The 22,556-nt window shown below is 48.1% G+C and overlaps 1 protein-coding gene across 3 annotated transcripts in view; it reads left to right on the top strand.

The window, feature by feature from the left end:
• LOC122611742 overlaps positions 1 to 11,309 on the top strand; it is a 35,471-nt gene extending 24,162 nt beyond the window's left edge. For all 3 annotated transcript variants that reach the window (XM_043785032.1, XM_043785033.1, XM_043785031.1), the window contains 9 exons: positions 4,610 to 4,663; positions 6,172 to 6,229; positions 6,306 to 7,829; positions 7,899 to 7,982; positions 8,041 to 8,653; positions 8,710 to 8,931; positions 8,997 to 9,194; positions 9,253 to 9,419; positions 9,487 to 11,309. In XM_043785032.1, the coding sequence (XP_043640967.1) occupies positions 4,610 to 4,663; positions 6,172 to 6,229; positions 6,306 to 7,829; positions 7,899 to 7,982; positions 8,041 to 8,653; positions 8,710 to 8,931; positions 8,997 to 9,194; positions 9,253 to 9,419; positions 9,487 to 10,024 (3,458 nt within the window). In that variant the 3' untranslated portion in view covers positions 10,025 to 11,309. The remainder of the gene's footprint in view (positions 1 to 4,609; positions 4,664 to 6,171; positions 6,230 to 6,305; positions 7,830 to 7,898; positions 7,983 to 8,040; positions 8,654 to 8,709; positions 8,932 to 8,996; positions 9,195 to 9,252; positions 9,420 to 9,486) is intronic.
• The last annotated feature ends 11,247 nt before the right edge of the window (positions 11,310 to 22,556 follow it).

Raw genomic sequence — 22,556 nt, 5'->3', positions numbered from 1 at the left:
AGACAGTTGGCATACCAGAGGGAAAAGCACCCGATTTCCATAGCCCCCGGCCAACGACGTCAAACGTGTTTAAAATTTATGAATAAAATGAGTTCGCATAAATCAAGAAGCCGGCGGCGTCGGGGAGAAAATGAAAAACAGCTCGGTGGCAGCAACATGTTGGTGGGAGAAAGCACCGAAAGAAATTCCATCTGGAATGCTTTTTTAAATTTGCACATTCATTCAAAAGTAATAAGCTGCCATTGTGAGTCAAAAGTCCTGGAACAAAAGAGAAATCTGATTGCATTGACTTTGCAATGCCTAATGAAGTTATACATACGTTCTCAACATTTCACCACACAATTTTTAAACTTAAGCCTCTTGTGCTAAGTTACTTATTTTTTACAAGCTGCGGTTAAAAACACTTTGCACGCCGAGTGACGAGCTTAGTGGCTTTTTTTTGCCTCGGTGTGGCAGGTCCTGCCGTAAGGAATGCCCCACTCAAAGGAATGCGGCTGCAGGACGCGAAGCTGCTGTGAAATGCCGCCGCTTATTTACACTTAATAAAGCTCCCAAGCAGCGACAACTTTCCAGCTGCAGCTGAGCCGTGAAAAGGGGGGAAATAGGGATAAGGACAAGGAGGCAGTGCATCCGCGGTGCTTTTCATTTGTTTGCTATTCTGTTTGCTTGCCGCGAGTGGCGCATGTGTGCGCTGGCATTAAACGCTTACCAAGTCAAGTAGGCAGGAGCAGGAGCAGGAGCAGGAGCAGGACTTTAATGCATAAGCAGGTCCTGTAAGCTACGGGTGTGTGTGCTTGTTATGCTGCCCTTTAACGAGCTGTGTGGAACACTTGCATCATGTTTGCTTTGCCATTGGCACTGCTACCCTGCCACCATGCCACCCTGCCACCATGCCACCAATCTCCCCCATCTCGTGCTGCTGCGAGGAGGCAGAGGCAGGGGAAAAGTCCTTTGCCTTGTCGTTGTCATGATTAATGTCCTTTGTTATTATTTATTTTCTTTGTGCCGCCTGCCTCCCTGACAGTTGTGCCCAGCATTGTGCGCCCCAGCAGCATTGACACGTACTGTCAACGCAAAGTATAAAGTATTGTGGCCCGCGGGGCGACTTTAAGGCATCTTTGCTGCTCAGCCAAAGAGCCAAAGGGAAATACGCCTTGTTTTCGTGTTTTTATGTGCAACAACATCCTGTCAGGCCTTGTAATTGTGTTTTGAGCACCAGTTAGCTTCTGCCATGCGGCCGCAGACTCGGCAATTAGGTTTCAACTGGCATTTCGGCGAGCATTTAATCCTTTGAGACTACTTCGCTTTCAATTTTGATTCAAAGGAGAGCGATTCAAGTCGCAGGGCTTAGGAAATTATCGAACTTTGTGTGCTAGTTAATTGGTAGTATGCGAAGGCAAACATCATTACCCTTTAGTTCAAGGCTCGATTTTAAGGGCTTTTTTGTTTGCTGCGCGATTACAATTTTAATCAGCTTTGCTCCTTGGTGAAGTTAAATGCTCCTTTGTTCATACAGTGAAAATATATACAAATGTATCCTTCTAAAATGTGGAGAAAAACCGTTTAGAGAGTTTCAAATATTCTTGTGCTGAATACAAATATGCCTTCTTTTGCCACAAGTTCAGCTTTGTCATACCTTTTGATCCAGATTCCGAGTATAGAAAGCTGTGGAAGGTCCAGTTTTGAGTGCCCCATGAAATGTGTGTTTGCACACTTTTTGCTGCCTCCGCTTGGGGTAAATGCCGCACGTAATCAGAGTGCGGACATTCGTTATTGTCATTAAAGATGTCGCCAGACCTCTCAACGCCCAACGCTCGCCTCCGCACATATTACACATACCACACGTTGTCCTGGGCACACGTGTCCTGTCCGTGAGCTTGTATGCGTATGCGTGTGCGTGTGGGGGCTGTGTTGTGGCGAGATGACGGGGAGAAAAAATGGAAAAATGTCGTTATGAAATGAAAATCTTTCTTTTTTAAATGCCCTGACCCAAAAGCAAACAGAACCTGGAAAACTCAGCGAGGCGACTCGTCTCATAAGTAAACAGCCCTGGCCAGGCGGAAAATTCCGAAGGAGCTTCCTCTTCTTAACTATGTGCGGTGTGCCGGTGGACATCAATCAAAATGAGGTGGGGATTGGGAGTGGCAGTGGAGGTGGAGATGGACGTGGAGATGGGCATCCTGTTGAGGCGGCTGCCACAGCAACCGCAGCAAGAGGAAGAAGAAGGGGCATGCGCTCGGAATGGAATTTTCAATTTCGCCCGTGGGCGGAAAATTTATTAAATTGTTGCGTCTCCAGTGTTTGCACAGCAACAAACGACGCTGCCAGCCTGCCAGCCTGTGGTGCAATTTAGGCTGGCCAAGATTTCCCTACTGAGGGCCAGCAATCAAGTGGCGGACTTATCAATCAATTCAGGGCCAGCACAAAAGGACGATTGCCTCCCACTCCCCATCGACGTCGCAGATTGTGATTTGTTGATTGGCAATCCCGATGAAAGCTGGCCAGGCTTTGCCGTTCGCCGTTTGCCGTTTCCTTCTTGCGGTCGAGGTCTTGGCTTTTCACTCCCATTCCCATCATGCCCCATGCCCCATGCCCCATGCCACGTGCCCCATGCATCATGCCCCCGCGTGGTAAATCGAACTCGCCATAAATAATAGTTGCATCACCATCACGGCGGACAGCGAAGAGCATGACGGGCAGATAGTTGCAGTCCGCTGGGGATTTTGTTGCCGTAAAAGCTTTTAGCCGCTGGCTTCGCAGGATGCCTCTTACTTTTATTGCCACAGCGCATTTGCATGGCGTTGCAATGGCCTATGGATGCGGCACGTCGCGTGGCATTATCAGTGGTTGGGAAAAAAAGAAAGGAAAGCAATGCAGGTAAATGCGAAAACAATGCAGCGCAGTGCACCTGGACAGCGACCATGAGTTCGAGAGGAGGATGTGGGATCCCTTGGGTCGATTGGTCTCTTCAAGTGTTCATCGCAGTCCAGAGGGCGGAGCAATTAGAGCGCTCACTTGCCTCGAAATTGCCCGACCATCGCTCATTTAATTAGTTTCTATTTTCGCGCCGGGCCTTTCAATATTGCTTTTCCGTCCGGTTCGGCATTCAGGTCACGTCTCTGTTGGCCTATTGACAAGTAGACAAGTGGAAAGGCAGACAACCAGACAGACGGCCTGTGTCGCCACATTTATTGACTGTTTGCCCAGCGGCGCAGGACTTTCGCATTGAAAAGGAGACGAGTGAGCGCTTATGGTCCTTGGCTCTGGCTGCGGAGTGCACTTCAATCTGTCGGCTCGACGTTGCTGAGGATGGCAGAAAGGAGCGCAAGGACTCCATGTGGCCAAACAATGTAGCCACTTCTCCACCAACTCCATCAACTACACAGAGAATAAAAATCAAGTTTATCGCACTTGAGCAAAGAGTCATTAAGACTTTATAGCTCGACTTGGATAGCAGGTACTTGGGCGAAAAGTGTCTAAGGACTTTGTGCAGTTTTTAATCGCTGCGTCATGATGACATCAGATAGAAGTGCTCAGTAGATTGCAACTTTCCTCGGAGGAGTTTCCACGAATTTAACATGCTAAAAGTCTCTTGCCAAAGTCCATACAAGATTTTCCGACTGTTGTTAGATGAAATGATTCAGGCTATTATTTCCGACTGACTGATGAATTCATCAGCGAATCCTTGGCGCTCTTAATTACTGCGCATTCAAGAGCTCTCCTATCACCCATGGAGTCCTTGGAACGGCGAGATTGATATTTGCTGCCCGTATGGCTCGTCCTGCAATTATTCAGCAATTAAAAACAAAACAGCCCGAAATGCGGCATTTGTGGTGGAAAAGGGAAAGGGAAGGGGGATTTTGTGGCAGCCAAATGAAATTACTTTGGCTTAATTAATGGCCAACAAATGTCGAAGCGTCGTCGCCCTTTTTGCTTGTCGCAGGCCAAAAGTTAAAGCCGGGCAAAGACCACGAAAACTGTTGACAACAAAGTTCCAAAGTGACGCCGGTTGTTTTTGGGCGTGGGCGCAGCTCACAGGACATGAAGGATGTGGAGGACGTGCTCTACACATGACCAGGAACAGGACGGCGGAGGAGGCACATTTTTCACTGGCAAATTCCCGATGCGATGCGGGCGTTCTCGTTGACGTCACAGCGAAGACATTTGACTAACGGCCCAGAGGAGGATATATTTGGGCCAGGAATTTGTAGTTGTCTTCCCCTGTCGCTCAGTGTGTGTCAGTGTGTGCGTGGGCGGGTGGCTGTGTGTGTGAGCCATGTGCGACATGCTCGTAAAAAGCGTTTATTTAGCCGAGAGTCAAGCAGGCGACACATGACACCAGCAGCAGGAAGAGCCAGCGGTGGAGGAGGATGTTGCTGATGGGGGATGGGGATGAGGATGAGGATGATATGGGGGTTCCTTGGGGGTGGGAGTCTGCTTAGCGCGGTAATGCTGATTTGGCGCTTACCACATCATTATGTCTCAACTGAAAGACTGCTCCGCTCTCCACTTACCCATAATGCTCATAATGGCGTCGGCTAAACAACTCTTTCATGTACTTCCCAGCTAACCAAAGTCTTTCCCTCTCTCTTCCCGTTTTTTGTTACAGGCTGCCAGTTTGTTAGGACGCTATGCATACCGCACTCCGAGGTCTGCTACGATGGTGAGTATTAGATAGGACACCCAGTTAAGATGGACTTAAGACCCAGATTGCGGTTGCCAGTGAGCCGGGGAACAAAAGGAAATTGAATTTGGCCACCAGGAAAGGGGATTAGCAGCATAGTTAGGGGCGGCAAGAGCTTAAATGTTCCCACTAAATTTTGGGGAATTTGGGGCATTAGGTATGCTAAGTTACAGTCAACACTCGGTTCATTAGTTTTCAATCGCAAAAGGGGGAATTTAATATGCCAGTAATGAAACAAAGCTTTTTGCAGCAATTAAAAATGCAACTGTATAGAAAACACTCGCTATTTAAGCATACAAAATGGGGAGAAACCTTGATTTCCCAAATATCCTAATGGTTACTTTAAGTATCAAGGAGTTTAAGCCGGAGCCTGGCTTTTATCGCATCGAGCACTCCGAGTCGAAGTCACAAGAAAGGCTTTCACTGTCGATTTCCGCTGCCATTACCCACAAATGTTGCCGAAATGCATCCCGAGACAGAAATGCCCCTTTGTGGATCGAAACTTGTGGCAAGGAGTTAGTGCAACTGCGGGAGAACTCGGTGGGCGAAGAAGGCGAACTCTGGCCCCGGGCATATTATTCGTATTTGCAGAGCTCTTCAATGCCGGGTCAGAGTTCACACAGAACGACACCAAAACAAAGTGTATGCAAGCTGGCGAGGATTGGGGTATCCAGCTGAAGGGATGTGGGGATGTGGGGCTGTGAGGGGTGCCGACTGCCACTGCATTATCGAGAACACACTCAATTACTTATGTAAGCACAACGAGGGTAGGAGGAAGGGCTTGCAGAACAATTGGAAAGCAGCTGCAGCTGGAAAAACGCTGCGGAAAATGGTGAAAATTGCTGAGAAAATGGTTGACCTCAAAAGGGGGCGCTGCGAGGAGCAGGGAAGAGGGGACAGGGGGCGTGGTAAACACATATGCAGCATGCAACGCAGTGGCTGCTTCGGTTTCAGTTTCGGTCGCCGTCCGTATGAGAAAAGCATTTACATTATGCAAATTACGCCAGAGACAAGCCGCAAGGATATGCATTTAAATGGTCGTAAATCACAATGAAAACAAAAGGTGCTGATGGCAGGATTCCGGGGAAGGGGAAGGGAAAGGGGAAGGGGAAAGGGACAACCATTGTAAGACGAGCTCCATTAATGCAGTTACACGCCATGTTAATTTGCAAACTGATGCTGATCACTGAATGTGAAAGAACGCGAGTTTCGGCAATTGAGTTCAGGATAAAGATATGGAAATTCGCAGCAGCAAGTTGCAAGATGCAAAGTCACAAGTTTTTATTTAATTTGTAAGTCAAGGGGGTAAGTGCATATCATAAATTTTCTTAAGTTGTTCAGCTGGAACATCTGCTGGCTGCAAAGTTTCAGAAAGGCATCAAAAGTTAAAAGCAAATTTGGCCAAGTTTTAAGGCGAAAGTACTAGATGACTTACCTTAAGCTCAAGATTACGCTACTAACCCTTTCGACTTGCCTCCGAATTGCAGACAACATATTCGGCAAGTGCATTCCAACCACCGGCGTCGACGTTGAGGACATTGAGAAGTAAGTATCCTGATTAATGAACTCAATTTGAATAAGGATGCCTTACTAACATGGCTGCCTTACTAACACTCCACAGGACACCACTCACTGAGGAGCAGTCCCGCGTGCTGGCCACCATGCTGGAGGAACTCCAGGGCGCCGGCCTAGGCTGGGACCATCCGTACGTGCAGTGCCGCATCCAGGGGTCACTATTCTCGCTCCAGCGACAACAGCAACTGCCGCCGAATCTCTGCGCGAACCTGGCGCCAACTCCTCCGGAGTTCGGCGATCCGGCGAGTGCATTGGCCTACGTGCGCTTCACGCCGCCGGAGCCGGAGGCCGAGCTGGACTACTACGAGCAGCCCGGTGGGGCGGCGCAGTTCTATCCGGCGTTGCGGAAGAAGCAGGTGCGGGAAAGCGATGCGGAGGATCTGTACCTCAACAGGATGCTGCAGGACCGCCGCCGGCTGAGGCACGATCCCTCGGAGCTGGAGCACTTCGGCAAGATGGACGCGCACGGGCAGAGCACCCAGCTGGACGCGCCGAGCATCATGGACGCCTTCCTGGACACCGAGCGCCAGCGGATCGAGCGCGAGCAGCAGCTGGCGGCGGCGGAGCAGGACGCCGATCGGAGCCGCCTGGAACTGTACCAGATTCTGGCCGCCTCCGAGCCCGATCCGCAGCCGTACCAGCGGAAGCCGGCGGCGCAGCCGAATGCCATGGACCAACTGGAGGCCATTGTGGAGCAGCAGCAGCAGCGGGAGCTGAAGGAGCAGCAGGAGCAGCAGGCCAAGGCGCCGGTCTACGTGCCGCCCGAGGAGGTGAACGAGTCCAGCGAGCTGTACTTCCCGGACAACTTTGCCCCCTTCAAGAGAGCAAGGGGTCACTCCAGAGGGGGACTGCCCGCGGAAGTGCAGCTGCAGGACGAGCAGCCCAAGCGTTCCTTCTTCCGCGAACTGGCCGGCGAGCAGGGATTGGTGCAGGAGCCGCCTCTGAGATTCACACATGCGGAGGATGCCACACCCGAAGTGGATGCCACACCCGAGCTGGTCAAGCGCCGACCCGCGACCTTCAAGCAGCTGGATCCGTACGACGTGAGCCTGCAGCAGCAGGAGATGGCCTTCGAGTCGGGTCTGCTGCGGAACTCGCTGACGCCTCTCGAGGAGGAGGCCATGCTGGCCTCCAACAGTTTCCCGCGGCAAGCGAAGAGCCAGCGCGTTTACACCGAGGGTGGGCTGCTCCTGATGCCCCAGGACGAACAGGATGGCGCCGACGCCATGCAGGCCGATGAGCCGGAGAGCGTGAAGCAGTCGCTGCTGGCCAACATGCTGGGATTCGCGCGCCACGAGCGCCTCGATGTGAAGAAACCCGGACCGCTGCTAGGACCTCCGTCCTTGGGCTCCGCCGAGCTCAGCAATCAGCTGGAGACGGAGAAGGCGCGCCAGCAGGAGGGCCCTGGCCATGGCAATGGCAACAAGGAGGTCCTGCCCGCCCACATCAAGGGCAATGCCGAGGACGACGCCCACAAGAAGAAGAAGGTCATGAAGCAGCAGCACTCGGCCGAGGATCATGCGCCGCACACCGTAGACACTGAATACGTGCATGTGTTCGTCAAGAACCCGTGAGTGCTCATTCTGATCCTTAATCTATAATATACTAACTGATAAATTACTAATTATGTAACTGGCAGGATCGACAGTTGGAACGATGGGCAGCGCATCATGAAGGAGCTGGAGCAAATACTACACATGCAGGGATACTTTTCTTATTTAACGTGAGTACTTCAGACACCCAGTGCATCTCTGACCTATATCCCACTGAATCCCCATCAGCGTTCAACAACACGAAGTCAGCTTCCGGGTGAACTCAAACAACCCCGAGCGCAAGACCGCCGGCGATGTGGCACGAACGATCAACGAGAACCGCGGCGTGAAGAACAACATCCAGCGACGCGTCGGGTTCTACGTGCTGCACGCCGGCGTGGGTGATGTGATCAAGGACCTGCAGGACCCCAGTGTCTCGTCCTCCCGCATCGAGCTGGCCGAGCAGGGACCCGACGTCACCCACATCATGGCCTACATGTTCGCCGGCGCCGGCGCGGCCGCCGTGATCGTCATCTTCGTCACCCTGATCCTGATCAAGCGGCACGACCGCAAGCGGGACAAGCTCGGCGGTCTGCAGTCGGGCATTGCGGGCGCGGAGACCTGCAGCAAGGACTACCAGGAACTGTGCCGCGCCAGGATGGCTGGCAAGGCGGGCGGCGGTGGCAATTCGACCGGCGGAGCTGCCGGCGGTGGGTCAAACGAACCGGCGCCGAGCGGACGGATTACATCGCTGAGCAAGGAGAACGAAGGTCGCCCGCCATCCTCGCGCTCCAGCACATCCTCGTGGAGCGAGGAGCCCGCACTGACGAACATGGACATCTCCACCGGGCACATGGTGCTGGTGAGTACCCAGAGTGGGTCATGCGTTGAGCTATTGTATCATTCGTATCTATGCAGTCCTACATGGAGGACCACTTGCGCAACAAGGGACGCCTGCAGCGGGAATGGGAGGCACTGTGCCGCTATGAGGCGGAGCCCAGTGCTCGGGAGGCGGCCTCCCAGCCGCAATGTGCGGGTCTCAACCGGCCCGGAGCTCCCCTGCCCTACGACCACTCGCGCGTGGTGCTCAACCACCTGGCCAACGCCGAAGGACTCGACTACGTGAATGCATCAACGATTGTAAGTGGCAACTGATACTACTGCTACTATGTACTCCTGACTTACCCATGATACTCTCCCCGCAGACCGATCACGATCCACGTGCGCCCGCCTATGTGGCCGCCCAGGGTCCGCTTCCATCGACCCTGGCCCACTTCTGGCAGATGATCTGGGAGCAGGGCGCCGTCGTCATCGTGGCCCTCTGCCGCCTCCAGGAGAACGGCGAGGTGGCCTGTGCGCGCTACTGGCCGGAAGAAGGTGCCGAGGTGTATCACATCTATGAGGTGGGAGTACTTCATGATTTTCCTGTCTGAGTGCATTAGCTACTATGTTTTTCCACAGGTTCACCTTGTTAGTGAACACATTTGGTGCGACGACTACCTCGTGCGTTCTTTCTACCTGAAGAACCTGCGCACCAGCGAGACCAGGACGGTCACCCAGTTCCACTTCCTCTCCTGGCCGCACATGGGCGTGCCCGCCCAGGCGAAGGCGCTGCTGGACTTTAGGAGGTAGGAACGCACTTGAAAATATATATAACTAGAGAAGATATAGCTTCCCCATTTAATGTACCTGCAGGAAAGTGAACAAGTCCTACCGCGGACGTCGCTCCTGCCCCATTGTGGTGCACGGCAGCGCCGGAGCCGGCAGGACGGGCGCCTACATCCTGCTGGACCTGGTGCTCGAGCGGATGAACAAGGGAGCGCGGGAGATCGACATCGCCGCCACCTTGGAGCACCTGCGTGACCAGCGGGCCGGCGTGGTGGCCACGCGCCAGCAGTTCGAGTTCGTGCTGATGGCCGTGGCGGAGGAGGTGCACGCCATCCTGAAGGCCCTGCCGGCTAACACCTCCGGCGAGAAGCGGGAGCTGGACAAGGAGCCCGTGGTGGGCGGTGGCACCAGCAACAGCAACAGCACCACCAAGGAGCCGCTGAAGGAGGACAAGGCGCAGGAGGCGGCCGAGGAGGAGACGCCCACCAGCAGTTCCAAGGCAGCCGCCGCGGCCAAGAAGGAGAAGGAGAAGGATAGGGAGGAGAAGGAGAAGCCGGCGAAGGATCAGGCGAAGGTCGCGGAGCCGAGGACGCCAGCCAAAGCGGCGAGGCAGGCGAAGAAGTAAGCCAATCCGATCCAGGATCGGGTTGAAGGTTAAGCCTCAGGTTAATGATTGTTGCAGCGTTTCGGGGGTCTTTTCAGTTCGTTATAGTCAGTAATGCATTGAGTTCGCATTCGATCTTTCATTTGGCGTGAGCACTTCGCTGGCTTCGAGCCACGAGATTCACGAGATTCACGCGAGTAGGAGGACATTATATCTTCGGTTATCTACACCGCGCCGAGGAGCACAACCACCGTCCGGAACTAGGGGATCCCCCGGACGTGACACGCCGCCCCGGTCTGCACCAGCCCGTGAGACCCGGGGTGCGTCCATGTGGGCGGATCCGCGAACGGCGGAGTTGTGCGGCGCAAGCAACTATAGAAGCGCACGATATATACATATATAGATATATAGCATATTTGAGTGTTACAGGATTTACAAGAATATTTACAACCATGCCATAACTTCTATTATATTAAATATACATGTCTAGGTGTTAAGCATTGAATTCAATTATGAGGCATTTTACTTACTCGTACATTACTCGATATCGATGTTGGCATTAAACTTAAACTCTAATCGATGTGCTTGCAAAACCAGCAAACGAACGACAACAATCGCTGAACGGTATACATATGCCAAGCCAGACAGAACTAGAACACGAAATACACTGAGCCAAAAAAACACTATACACTCACACTCACACTTCCACACACATCCAGATACATATACAAGACAGACATATATACAGAAGAAATGAAGATTGCAAAATTTGTACCTAACAAACAAAGTTCTATTTACAACAAGAAACGAGAGAGTTCGATGATGAGGAGCAACCTATTGATGTGTATGACAATTAATTATACAAGGATATAATCACACACTTAACAAAATATATTTGTATACAACATATATTATTCATATACAATATATATGGTGAATGTCATTATCTATCTAACCAGCATGGGCTCGATCCACGAATCGAAGCGAATCGAGCCGTGTTTTACCAGACCATATGTATGTGTGCGAAGTCAAGAAATTCAGAAATTCAGAATTCAGTTATCAATCGCTCCTAAACGTAAGCTACACTTTTTACCCTTCGCAGTTGATTACATATATCACAACTACTCTATTATTATATATTATATCGTATGCATAGTATGCATAATACATAATTTATGTATATTATCGAAGTAAGTACATAAATGTCAGAGGAACGGCACCGAAGCTCCAGCAACCGCCGGCCAGTCCGGTCCTCGGCCTTCGATTCATGATTCATGATCCATGATCTACTTCACCACCTGGGGCAGCTAGGGGTCCGGGGGGCGGAGGGGGTTACTGGGGGAGGTTGGAGCTTCGCGTGCCGTTAGAAGTATGTGCCACAAACAAACTGCAAAATATCACGGGAAAGACAAAATCAAAAAATCCAAAAAAAAAATACAAAACACCTAAGGCCAAGCAATGCACCAAAGTTGCAGCCTTGGAATGCTGGAAAGAACAGCTCCAGCTCGATACCTATACCCCTACATCCAGTGACGACCCAGAACGAACCCGGACAAACAGGAAACGAACTACGGCATATATCTAGATAACCACAGGAACCATACACCACACACCACACACAGCATACTGCACACAGCACACGCAAGATACAAAGATACAAAGATACACCGACCGAAAGGCAAAGTTACCGATTCAGGCACCCGACGAGAAAAAATACGCGAAAAAACCCAAAAATACAATCGAAATAAGCTCAGTTTGAGGAGGACGTAAGTGCAAGTGCTGCAAATTAGCAAAGAAATATTCAAAAAAATTATCAATAATTAAATAGCATACTTAACAGTTTCACGTAGCCGTTGAACTTAAGCATAATGAAAATGAGTTATCGTAGTTCGAATTATTCCAAGACGACAAAGATAGAATACATTTCAGCTAAACGTAAGCAACAAAAAACAAAAAACAAAAAAAGAATAACGACGAATATGAAAAATTATTATCTCGACGCAAACTGTTAATTTCTTAGCATTTTTCCTTCGTTGAACACCCAGAACACAACTTACACTACACTACAAGTAAAAGCAAATAAAAGCAAATGAGAAATCAATATTACAATAACTGTGGCAAGTCCCAACAACAACTGGGGGCTTGCGAAATGAGAAAAAACGATGATGAAGAAAATGAGAAAAATTATTAACGTGGTAGAAAAAAAAAGAAATAACAATTATGAGAATAGTTAAACTTAATTGTTTTAGAGCAAAATATTTAGTAGTGAGTTTTTCGATTGATTTTCGAGTACTTGAAGCAACGTTTTTCAAAGTTATTAAGATACATACGAATACAACTACGACAATTTCAATTCAAATGTTCTTCGACGAAACAAATTAAATAAGTGTACTAACAAGCAACGTAAATGTATCGTATTATAGTCAATCGCATATAAAGGCAATTATTGATGTATATTTCGACATAACCATAAACATAAACAAAAACATAAACATAACGTGTTAATGACAAACGAGGAGAAACAACAACCATGCGTAGAAAATTGAAGGAACTTACATATAAAACTACCTACTATATAATAAAGCATAAATGTCTAACGGACTTTTCCATTCAAGAGTAAATTATATATATTGTATGTATATGTAAAATCGTACCTATTGCGTGTAAGAGTGCCCAGTATGCAAAGGGTAGCTACACACACAAGTGAAGCATTTCATCATTTCCCCAATCTATTTTCATTGATGGTGTAACATAGATATACAAACAACTAATTTATTATTTCTAAGAAGCAGAAGATGGATAAATCGAAAGCAGGACAGCAAAAGCTGACAGAACCCACGAAAGTTGAGTTCTACTTGAGTAGATGCTACTGCCATCTGGCCGGCTCTCGACCTTTGACCTTCTACGGGGCGGAGTAAGAATGTTGCCAGATCAGAGGATCTGGGATCAGAGCAGACGACCTACCATAGACCGACCGACTGACGCCACGAACCCAGAACGAGGCATACAAAATGGTTTGAGTTCCTAAAGAAACATAACCCGACCACCAACAACAACAACAACAACCGGACGGACCGAGAAGACCCACAACTGACCCGAGAACTGGCTGTATATACGCACATCTCACTCTGGACTAGCAGCTACTCCCGACCAGATACAGATGCAGATGCAGATAAAGATGCAGATAAATATGCAGATACAGATACGGATACAAACACTGATCTGATACTGATACAAATACGGACAGTAACGGACAGAACTTAGCATTAGGCCTACACAATGAGATTCACGTTGAGACGAATGATCGGAGTGCGGCAACTTCGGGCTCTGCTCCACCAAGGTGAAGGGTCAGGTGGCTGGCACAGATGGGCAGGTGGACAGATGAGCAGGTGGAGAAGTCCACGACATGCGACTGGAGAAACAGTCTGGCGTACAAAGTCATCAGAGAGGCAACCAAACTGGAGTCTCAATGTTCTAGCAGTTTTGTTTCGAAAGGATTCAGTTTGGTAACCGCGGATGATAATATACAAATACAAATAAATACAAAAGCGCAAATCAGGCAGCAAAAAACGTGGGGAATACTCGAGGCATTGAGCAGCGAGCTGCTGTACAATTCAATTAGCCATCGAGTAAGCAAATCAATAAAATAAAAATAAAACGAGCAGGCTTTCATACATTTTTGGAAAAGCAAAACCAAAAAGCAAAAACCAAAAACCAAAACTAATATGAGATCTGATTAAACGAGGCATTTAGCGATAAGTGAAACATTTAACAATATCGATGTGTATACATATGCTGCATCCAAAATATATATCTATTTAGCCACTTGGCAAAGATTTGTGTTATTAAGCAAAGATGAAAAGCAAAAATGAAAAAACCAATGAGAAATCCAAAAAAAAGGTAAAAACCAGCAAAAAATTATGCTGGCTGAGGCCACTAATATCTAAATGTACTGTAACTGATGAATCAAACAATTAAACCAATTAAAAACTTACATGATTATTGAAAATAAATCAAGCAAGTAAAATACACCGAACACCTACACTCGAAGAAATGAAAAGAAAAGAGAACATGGAGCATACCTATTAAAGGTTTTTTGTGCAAAACTAATTAACCTATGCAATTTAAGTGTTTTAAACATACCAGTAATAATGAGTAACAAATGCGTAAACATGCTACAATTATTTATGAGAATTATATAGCAACGTGTATACCTACATATATATACAAATATATATATAAATGTTATTAATCCATTTGAATTTACTGAGAACGAAGGAAGAGGATATGCATACCTATATCGAAATCTAAATGTACCGCGCCATTGTGTAATATGCGCTACAAATTCAAGTTTAAATCACAAACATATTATATTCTGCTGCATGTGTAAATTATAAATATAAATATAAATGTAAATTAAACGATACCACAGCAAACCGAAAAATGCGAACAATTTTCGATGATAAACAGCAAGCAGAACAGAATAAGGAGATAACGATGTAGAACCGGTAACAAAACGACTACTATTATAATACCAATCAAAAAATAATAAAGAGACCCTTAAACAAACGAAGCCCACCCACAGTACCAACCGCCATCCAACAGCCAACAGCCAACAGCCATTAGCCGAAACAAGCCCATGTAGTAGAGTGTAGTTCCCACACCTACCTACCAAAACCCCTCGGAGGCACACAGAACTCTTCGTTTCCCCCCGTACCCCATACCCAGTGTCTACTGTATCTGTACGTGTCTAGGCTACGAGTCTTGGCCAACCTAGCATATCTGTCAATAGAAGCCGGCTTGTGCCGCAAGTTGGCTCTGAACATCACTGTAACGAAACACCAATCACAACTAAACTGCAAACTAGCGAAAAGTCTTCGAAGGTACTGTAACTTACCATAATCCGTAGAGTTGCTTATCGAGTAATCAGTAGAAGCCTATCTAACCATAGAACACCTAGCGAAACCCGGCACGCTTTTCCACTCAGTCCAATTAACACGCATGTTTTCCACTCCATTATATTAATTATTATATTTTAATTATTTAATAATTTTTATAGTTGCATGACTTCCTTCACTTTAACAAAATAGGGCAGAGTTTCCTTTCAGCAAATGGTTGTTTATAGATTATAGGTAAAGTCAAATGCGAAGGCAAAAAGCCAGTCACTTCATTTCCATTTGTTATTGACTTTCTAGAAAGCACTAGGTAAGCACTTTCCAATGCAACAAAAGCAACCAAAGCAACAAAAGTAAGTAGTTCGGTCATGCAAATGCAGTCATAAGCAAATTAATCGGTTTTCGCACTGTTCTCTTGTTTAGACCATTAAATAAATGCACTGGGAGATGGATTGTTAGACTCGGCGAAAGACCAAGCTACTAAGCTGGTTTCTTTCTAGTTAAGTAAACACAAATAGATTACATGCAAACACACTAATTGTCACACGAACCGAAATATAATACAACAAGCTTGTTCGAAAACCCCAGAGACAATTGAACAAAAACTAAATTTAAAGGTTTTCCACACATTTAACTTAGCATTGAATATTACAAATCGATCCATTTGGGATTTGGTTAAAAGTGTCTATGGAATAATCACAATTGAATCACACTTAAAATGTAGAGTATACGGAGAAAGCGTACTTAACCGAACGCGAGTAAAAAGTAATCATGCTGATTGTTCTTTTCAGTGTATATGCTCAATCGCAACTTACTGCACTCGAAGAAACAAGTGTTCCGTCTCACGAGGCACTTGGCTTTATAGCTGATCCACTTTCGATCCCAGCAGATGCGTCTCACATGCGTTTAGAACCCGAGAGTCACTACACAATTGTTTCGTCTCACCAAAGAGACCTGGCCACTAAGCCAACAGCAAAATATCTAGCGAAGTAACCACAGTTAATCCACACTTGAAATGTGCAAAACTATATACTAACCAAATGTTTATTCTATGTGTGTAAAGCAAGCATTAAAAATCAACAAAAAAATTAGAAAGCCACAAGCCACGATAGTTTTATTGGTGAACTGTGCGGTTGCAATTCCCCCACCTAGACTAGCACCCAAGTGACCCAGTCCCACACTGCCCACCTCCCCACGTAGACAGACAGACAGTCATTAGAAGCACGATTTCGCACTATTTGTATCTTGTATCTTGTATATTGTATCTAGTATCTGTTGCCCGAATTCCACCCCTTTGCAGCGATGACGACCCGGACCGCCGCCGCCGAAACGCAAAAGTGCCAGAACAATGGCCAGCGAATAGAACATATACCGGCATATATAATCGGGTCACAGCCAATTTTATACGCCGCCAGCAGCGGCAGAGCAGCGACGCAGCAGAGCAGCGACGCCACGAAAAAAGGTGGTTCGCTTTGGGTTTGGTGGTGCGTGTACGGATGGATGGATGGAATGGTGTGCCATGGCATGGTGTGCCATGGTGTGCTATGGCCTGGTATATACGCCGGCTGAGTTGCGCTGAGTTTTCGATTTCATTCACTTTTTGGCACAGCACATCATCGGCCAGTCGACGTTGCTGTTCGCCTGGTAGAAATGTCGGAACATTTCTTTGAAATGCCGCACCGAAAGGGAAAAATGAAAAGAGGCCGCCGTGGCATCGCTTTGATGATTTCCCGCCTGGTATTACTGGTACCACTGGTACCACTGGTGGTGGCACCGACCACTTCCACTTCCACCACTGCCACTTCCTCCGCTCTGATGATGATGTTTGCCGGTGTTTGGCCATCGCGGGCATATCAATTTAGGGGAGTGGCATGCGTGACGCTTAAGCGAGCGAGATTATAGACTCCTATCCTCGGCCGATCCCGATCCCCATCCCCATACCCATCCCCATCTCGATCCCCATCCCGATGCCGATGGCAAGTTCCCAAACCACTTCCCTACCGTTTTTGTTGTTTGTTGTTTGCCGTTTGCTGTTTGGCCGGCCCGCTCAAAGGCGGCGTCTCCTTTGTTGTCGCTCCCAGCGCAATTGGGCGTTACCTAACAGTACCAGGAGCAGCAGCAGCAGGAGCAGGAGCAACCGCAGGAGAAGGAGCAGCAGCAGGGGCAGGAGCAACAGCAGGAGGAGGAGCAGCCGCAGGAGGAGGCGGAGCTGGGGCAGGAGTCGGGGTCACCACTGAGGGCAACCGCAGAGGAGGAATCGCTTGCAGCCGTTGGTTTTTAATGAAAACAACAATCTAAGAGCCATTACGTGGATGCGTGGACCGCCCTGTCCTGTCCTGGCCCCAGGGAAAGGTGCAGGCTTAACCCATCTCACACCTTCGATGTTTTGATTATATACAGTGGTAATAAAGATATTGCACTGGAAACAAAACCTTGCTCGAAGTGGTGTTACTGCAAGATACATTTAGCTTAACCAACTACGTGCTGCAATGCGTGTAGTTTATAATTGCATATTAGAGTCTTACCTACGCAATTGGCATTCCGGTGGTAATGGGTTAAAGCCATCACTGCTGGCCATTTATCACTTGACGACTCTTACGTCAGCCAAAGCTTAATAAAAAGAGGTTTGGTTGGTCTACGCGTTACGCTATAAAATTGTAATGTAGATAATTGCATGTCATAATAATAAATCATTTATACAGCAAACAATTTGCTGTCTTCGTTGCATGTTACTATATTTCATCGCCAGAAACATAAATGCAAAAGTGAGCAGCTCAGTGTAAATGGGGCCATGTAAATTACACATGTAGACATGAATGGTTTGTGTATCGGCTAAGATAGCACGCCACCTATTGGGAAATTTATTTCCACTTCGCTATTTATGTGAACTACACATCCTTAGAAAACGGGATGGCAACAACTTAAATCCTTGAAACCAAGATGGCATCCTTAGAAAACGGGATGGCAGCGCACCACTTCCTTAGAATTCAAGTTGGCATCCTTAGATCAAGAATGACAGCCTCCGAAATGTGTAGAAATCAGGATGGCAGCTCCCGAGGTCCTTCGAATTCAGGATGGCAACTGTGGAAATAAGAAAAGTACATTCGTTGGCCGCGAAAACGTTATTTTCAAAATATTTCAAGATATTCATTTAATGAAAACAAGGCATTAATAATGAAAGCTGTAAGGAAAATACAGCTTCTTAGATCAAAGTGAAAGGAAATAATGTTATAAATATAAATAAAGTTAATGAAATAAAGTTAATATACAAGAGTTTTTAAGCCAAATTGAAACATTGCGTGTTTTACGGCCAGCGTTCTATTCGTAGCATTAATATTGCACTGACATTTGACATTCGTTTGCTGGGCGGCAGGAGGCATGCCACAAATCAGCCCCAAATGCGAGCGAAGGGGGTGCAGGCTGTCAGATTGGCAGATTGGAATGGGGAAATGGGGAAATGGGGCAATGGAATGGCAGTGGGGCAATGTCACCGGTCAAACGGAGTGATTTTTATTGGCTTGTTGCTTTTTCGATCCCCCGATAAATTGTTAATGTCCCCGCACACAGCGAACTCGGAGGCAGCTGCAGATGCAGGTCTACATGGCATGCCATAGAAACACACACGAGGGCTGGTAAAATGCAAACGTTGCACATTTATTATTTATGTGCCGCTAAGCTTTGTGCGCATAGAAGTGGGGAGGGGTAGGGAGGGGAGTGGGGAAAGGGGGCTCAGGGGATTTAGGACCAACATTCCGCGACAATTTCGGCGCTGCAGATGCGCCAAAGCAGAAAAAAGATACAAGCACTTCAAAAAACTATCAACAAAAACTATAAAAAATCTTTAAAATATTTTCCATTAATCTAAAAAATATATTTTCTGTAAACTGAAAAGCGTGATTTACAATTGTAATCCAACAACCAATATAATTTCTTGTAAGTACTTGGCAGTTTTTCCAGTGCAGTCCCGCAGGAAAATGATATTATTTTGGGACAAGAGCTGCGCCGCGCCGCATAAAATTGCATTTTATGTGTGTGCATAGAAAATTTGTCCAGTTCTGAGGGGGCGTGGCGAGGGCGGGTATCCAGCGGAAGTTGCAATAAATCAAACAAATCAGCTGGCTGTTTTTCGGGGGGGAAGTAGAGGGGGAGTGTCCGCCAATCGAGGAGCCCAACAATGGGCAAAGTGCAGTTCGCACTTTAATTAATTAGACATTCATTTGCAGCATTCCCCGAGGCATCCATATCTGCCCCTTGCCTGCCCTCCCCTCCCCTCTCGTCTCAGTCGCTGTCCCTGGCCGTGTGTCTCTGTTTCCCGATTTGTAATGTGGCAGCGGCATGCGCTTCCCATCGGCAACCAATTGCAGGGGGACGCAGAGGTGGCAGGTGGCACGGGGCAAGGGGCAGGTGGCATTATGCTTCGCAGGCGTAATAAATTAGCACAAACATGTCACCAAAATGGCACCACGCCCACCAGCTGCCCCCGGAGGCGCTGGCGAGTGACCCGCTCTAAAGTGCCGTCAATGCAGTTCGCATGCCAATGCAAGGGGCACACTGCAAGAAACTAGAGCTATCTTCTATATATAGAGTAAAACTGCAGCATATCTACCAATTAGGATCATTATAGGTTAGCCTTACATTCAGTAAGTTCGGAGTGCCATGATATATATTGATTATCTGCGAGATAGATTACCACTTCTTTTCTGCCAGTGCATCCCCACTCGCATCAGTCGCTCTCCATGCCAATGCAGGCGGAATAGCACGTCTGGGATTTGGCCTGGGATTTGCGCACAATGTGTTTAGTGGCAGCAACACCAGTGCTCCACTCCGTTGCCAGGCTGGCCGCACCTGGAGGAGGCGCCACTCCATCGCCGGCGAGGACGTCTAAATCAAATGAATCGTATGCAATGCATATCCAAGCAGTGGCCAGATGCTCCTGTTGCTCGGGGACTGCCATGGTGTATTAATTGCAAATGCAACTTTAAACATTCCTATCGCATTGGCTTAGATAACTTCCACAACGGAGAGATGCAGCTAATTCTTAGTTTATTCATGGGCCTTTAAAGTGTAATGATGCACGATTATTGAAGAATCCTTTTCAATATCTTCAACAGCTTGCTTTGTAAGTCTCCTTTCATATCTCATAGCTGAAATTTCGACCAAGAAACTTGGATGCTTAGGACTGTTGGCGATTATTCTTCCTGCAACATCCGGATGATCGGCGCTGGAAAATGTTTGTTCATCTCCTCGCCCCGCTTTCTCCTCAGAGTTGCAGCTTGCCACTTTGCCCCCCGCCGACTTGCCGCTGCATTCGGGATTTATGGGTTTTATTGTGTGATTTATGCATCGTTCGCCGAAAGTCCGAAAGTCCGAGTGGCGGAATGGCCATTCGACTCCGGAGCACGCCACTTGGCCACTTGGAAGGCGGCGGGCGCGGAGGAGATTTTTACGCCGGAAATGCGCCCATCGACTGCGTGTTAAGTCTCGCACACACTCGCACACACGCACTGCCTGTCATGATGTGAGTGCGCAGGATGGGAGCCAGTTTTTTATGGCCTTCAGCTTTTATTGCCGGGCAGTGCAAGTGAGCAGACCGCTTGTACTTTACTTATTTAATTTCTCAGCTCCGACCACGTCCGTGTCCATGTCGCGGGCTGTTTGGCCAGGACGAAGGACGAAGGACGAAGGATGAGGAGGAGGCAGGGAGCAGGACCCAGCCCGGTAATTGACAGCGGAAGGAGCACGTGTGAGGTCATTGATATGGCGCTCTGGCCCGCTAATGTGTCTGCGAGCACGCCGACCCCGCCGAGAACACAAAGGCACTGCCAGGGAGACGCGAACGTGCCATAAATCCCAATCAGGAGGCGGAATCACAAGGTGGCACTCACTCACCGCCCTTTCAGTTGGCAATCGGGCGCATCACGCATACGCCCCGTTTGCAGGCCGCAGATCGCAACTCAGCCTGCAGTACAGCTGGCAGCTTTAATCTAGCATTATGAATTTGTTACCATACATGTGGAGCTTGGCAGAGGTATCAAAATTCAGTTGCGTGGCAGTGGCGGCGAAACACAATACACTGACCCACGTCAGTGGCCTAGCGGCTCTTTATGGCCGCCGACTTTGAGTTTAAACCCAGAAATAAAAGAAATTTATTGCACTTTTGCAATTATTGCAAAGCAAAGCAAAGCCGTAACCGCAGCCCCATGTGCTTGACATTGCCTCGCTAACTTGTTGGCCCCGTCCCTTCGAGCCCCGCCTCCTTGAGCCCCGCTGGAATTCCACTTTTATTGTGCTCGACACTTAACTTTATTAATTTTCCAACCAATGACGATTGCGGGGTGCGTATGGAATACGGTGTACGGCGGAACACGGCGTACAGCGGAGCCTTGCTTTAGTAATCCATTACCGCAGGTGCCGTAAAAATGCTTAGTTTACGATTTGCGATTAACGCGAAACAAGTGCGCCATAAAACACGGAGTCACAGTCACACTCACAGACACAAACAAAGACAGAGACAGAGTCCTGGATTCCAGAGCCTGCGAGCTCCCTCTTTGTTGCTGTTGGCCCTCTTCGATTCTCCGGCTGGCATCTGGCCATTATTCGATTAATTTCAATGAAACGAATCGAAATTTTAACAGCCAGACGGAGACACACAGTTGACAGTCTGCAGCCGGGCAGGACATAAAAGTCCTTGTACTCCTTGTAGTCCTTGCAGAAGTGACACTAAATCTCGCGGAGCTTCCCTAATTAAAACTTGCGACTCGTGAGTCAACTTTTACGAGTCCACTTCGCCCAGGTTGGGCCACCTCCTGGTCCACCTCCTGGTCCGCCTCCTGTGAATCCCCCACGTCGGCGACCAAAATTAGGCTGACAAATTATGCAAAAAGCATAAGTGCAAAAAGCGGCCCACTTAATCACACAACTTCCGCTTCCTGGGCCATCTTTTCGAGCCGGCAAAGACGCGTCAGCCAAAAGAAATTAAAGTGAAGTATGCCCCAAAACTTTGGCTGCCTTTCAAATGGCCCTCGCCTGAGTTGGGTGCAGACACTCCAGTTGCGCCACCGGATGGCGGCCAGAACTAGACGACATCCTCGAATGGCTGCTTCGAAAGCACATAAATTTTAATAATTTATCCCATATTATTCCACTTAAGTCGTTTAGATTTTCATAATAAATTAATAACGACAAGCGCTGTGACCTTGCCGGCACCCAAAACTCGCACAGGCGGAGAAACTGTGGCTTAGCTGCTCTCTACTCTCCACTGTCGGTGGCATACAGCACCGTGTTTATTTCTCAGTGCACTCGAGGGTCCATTTCTAGGCGGCCACATCAATTGCCAAAGCGCAAAGTTCCAGGACTCCGATTCCTATTCCGATTGCGACTCCGCAGAGGCGGGGCGACTATTAAAACGCCATGGCAACAGAAAACAGGCAACAGACAACAGCCAACAGACAACCAGAAATGATGCCGATGATGAGCCGGGCCTTGTCGCAGGATATCCTGGAATCGGGGCCACCACTGGGCCACCGGATGTGCCTCTCCCCCACTTCGCCCACTTTGCCCACTTCCATGACCACGTGCGTTGTGGGGCGATGTTCGTGGCTTATTTATACGCTTAATTTGCGCCACAATTTTATTTACAAACTGTTGTTGGCCGCACC

This window comes from Drosophila teissieri, chromosome 2L (genome assembly GCF_016746235.2).
Source record: "Drosophila teissieri strain GT53w chromosome 2L, Prin_Dtei_1.1, whole genome shotgun sequence".
NCBI lineage: Eukaryota > Metazoa > Arthropoda > Insecta > Diptera > Drosophilidae > Drosophila > Drosophila teissieri.
The sequence above is the reverse complement of the archived record's forward strand: the minus strand, read 5'-3'. Positions and strand labels throughout refer to the sequence as shown.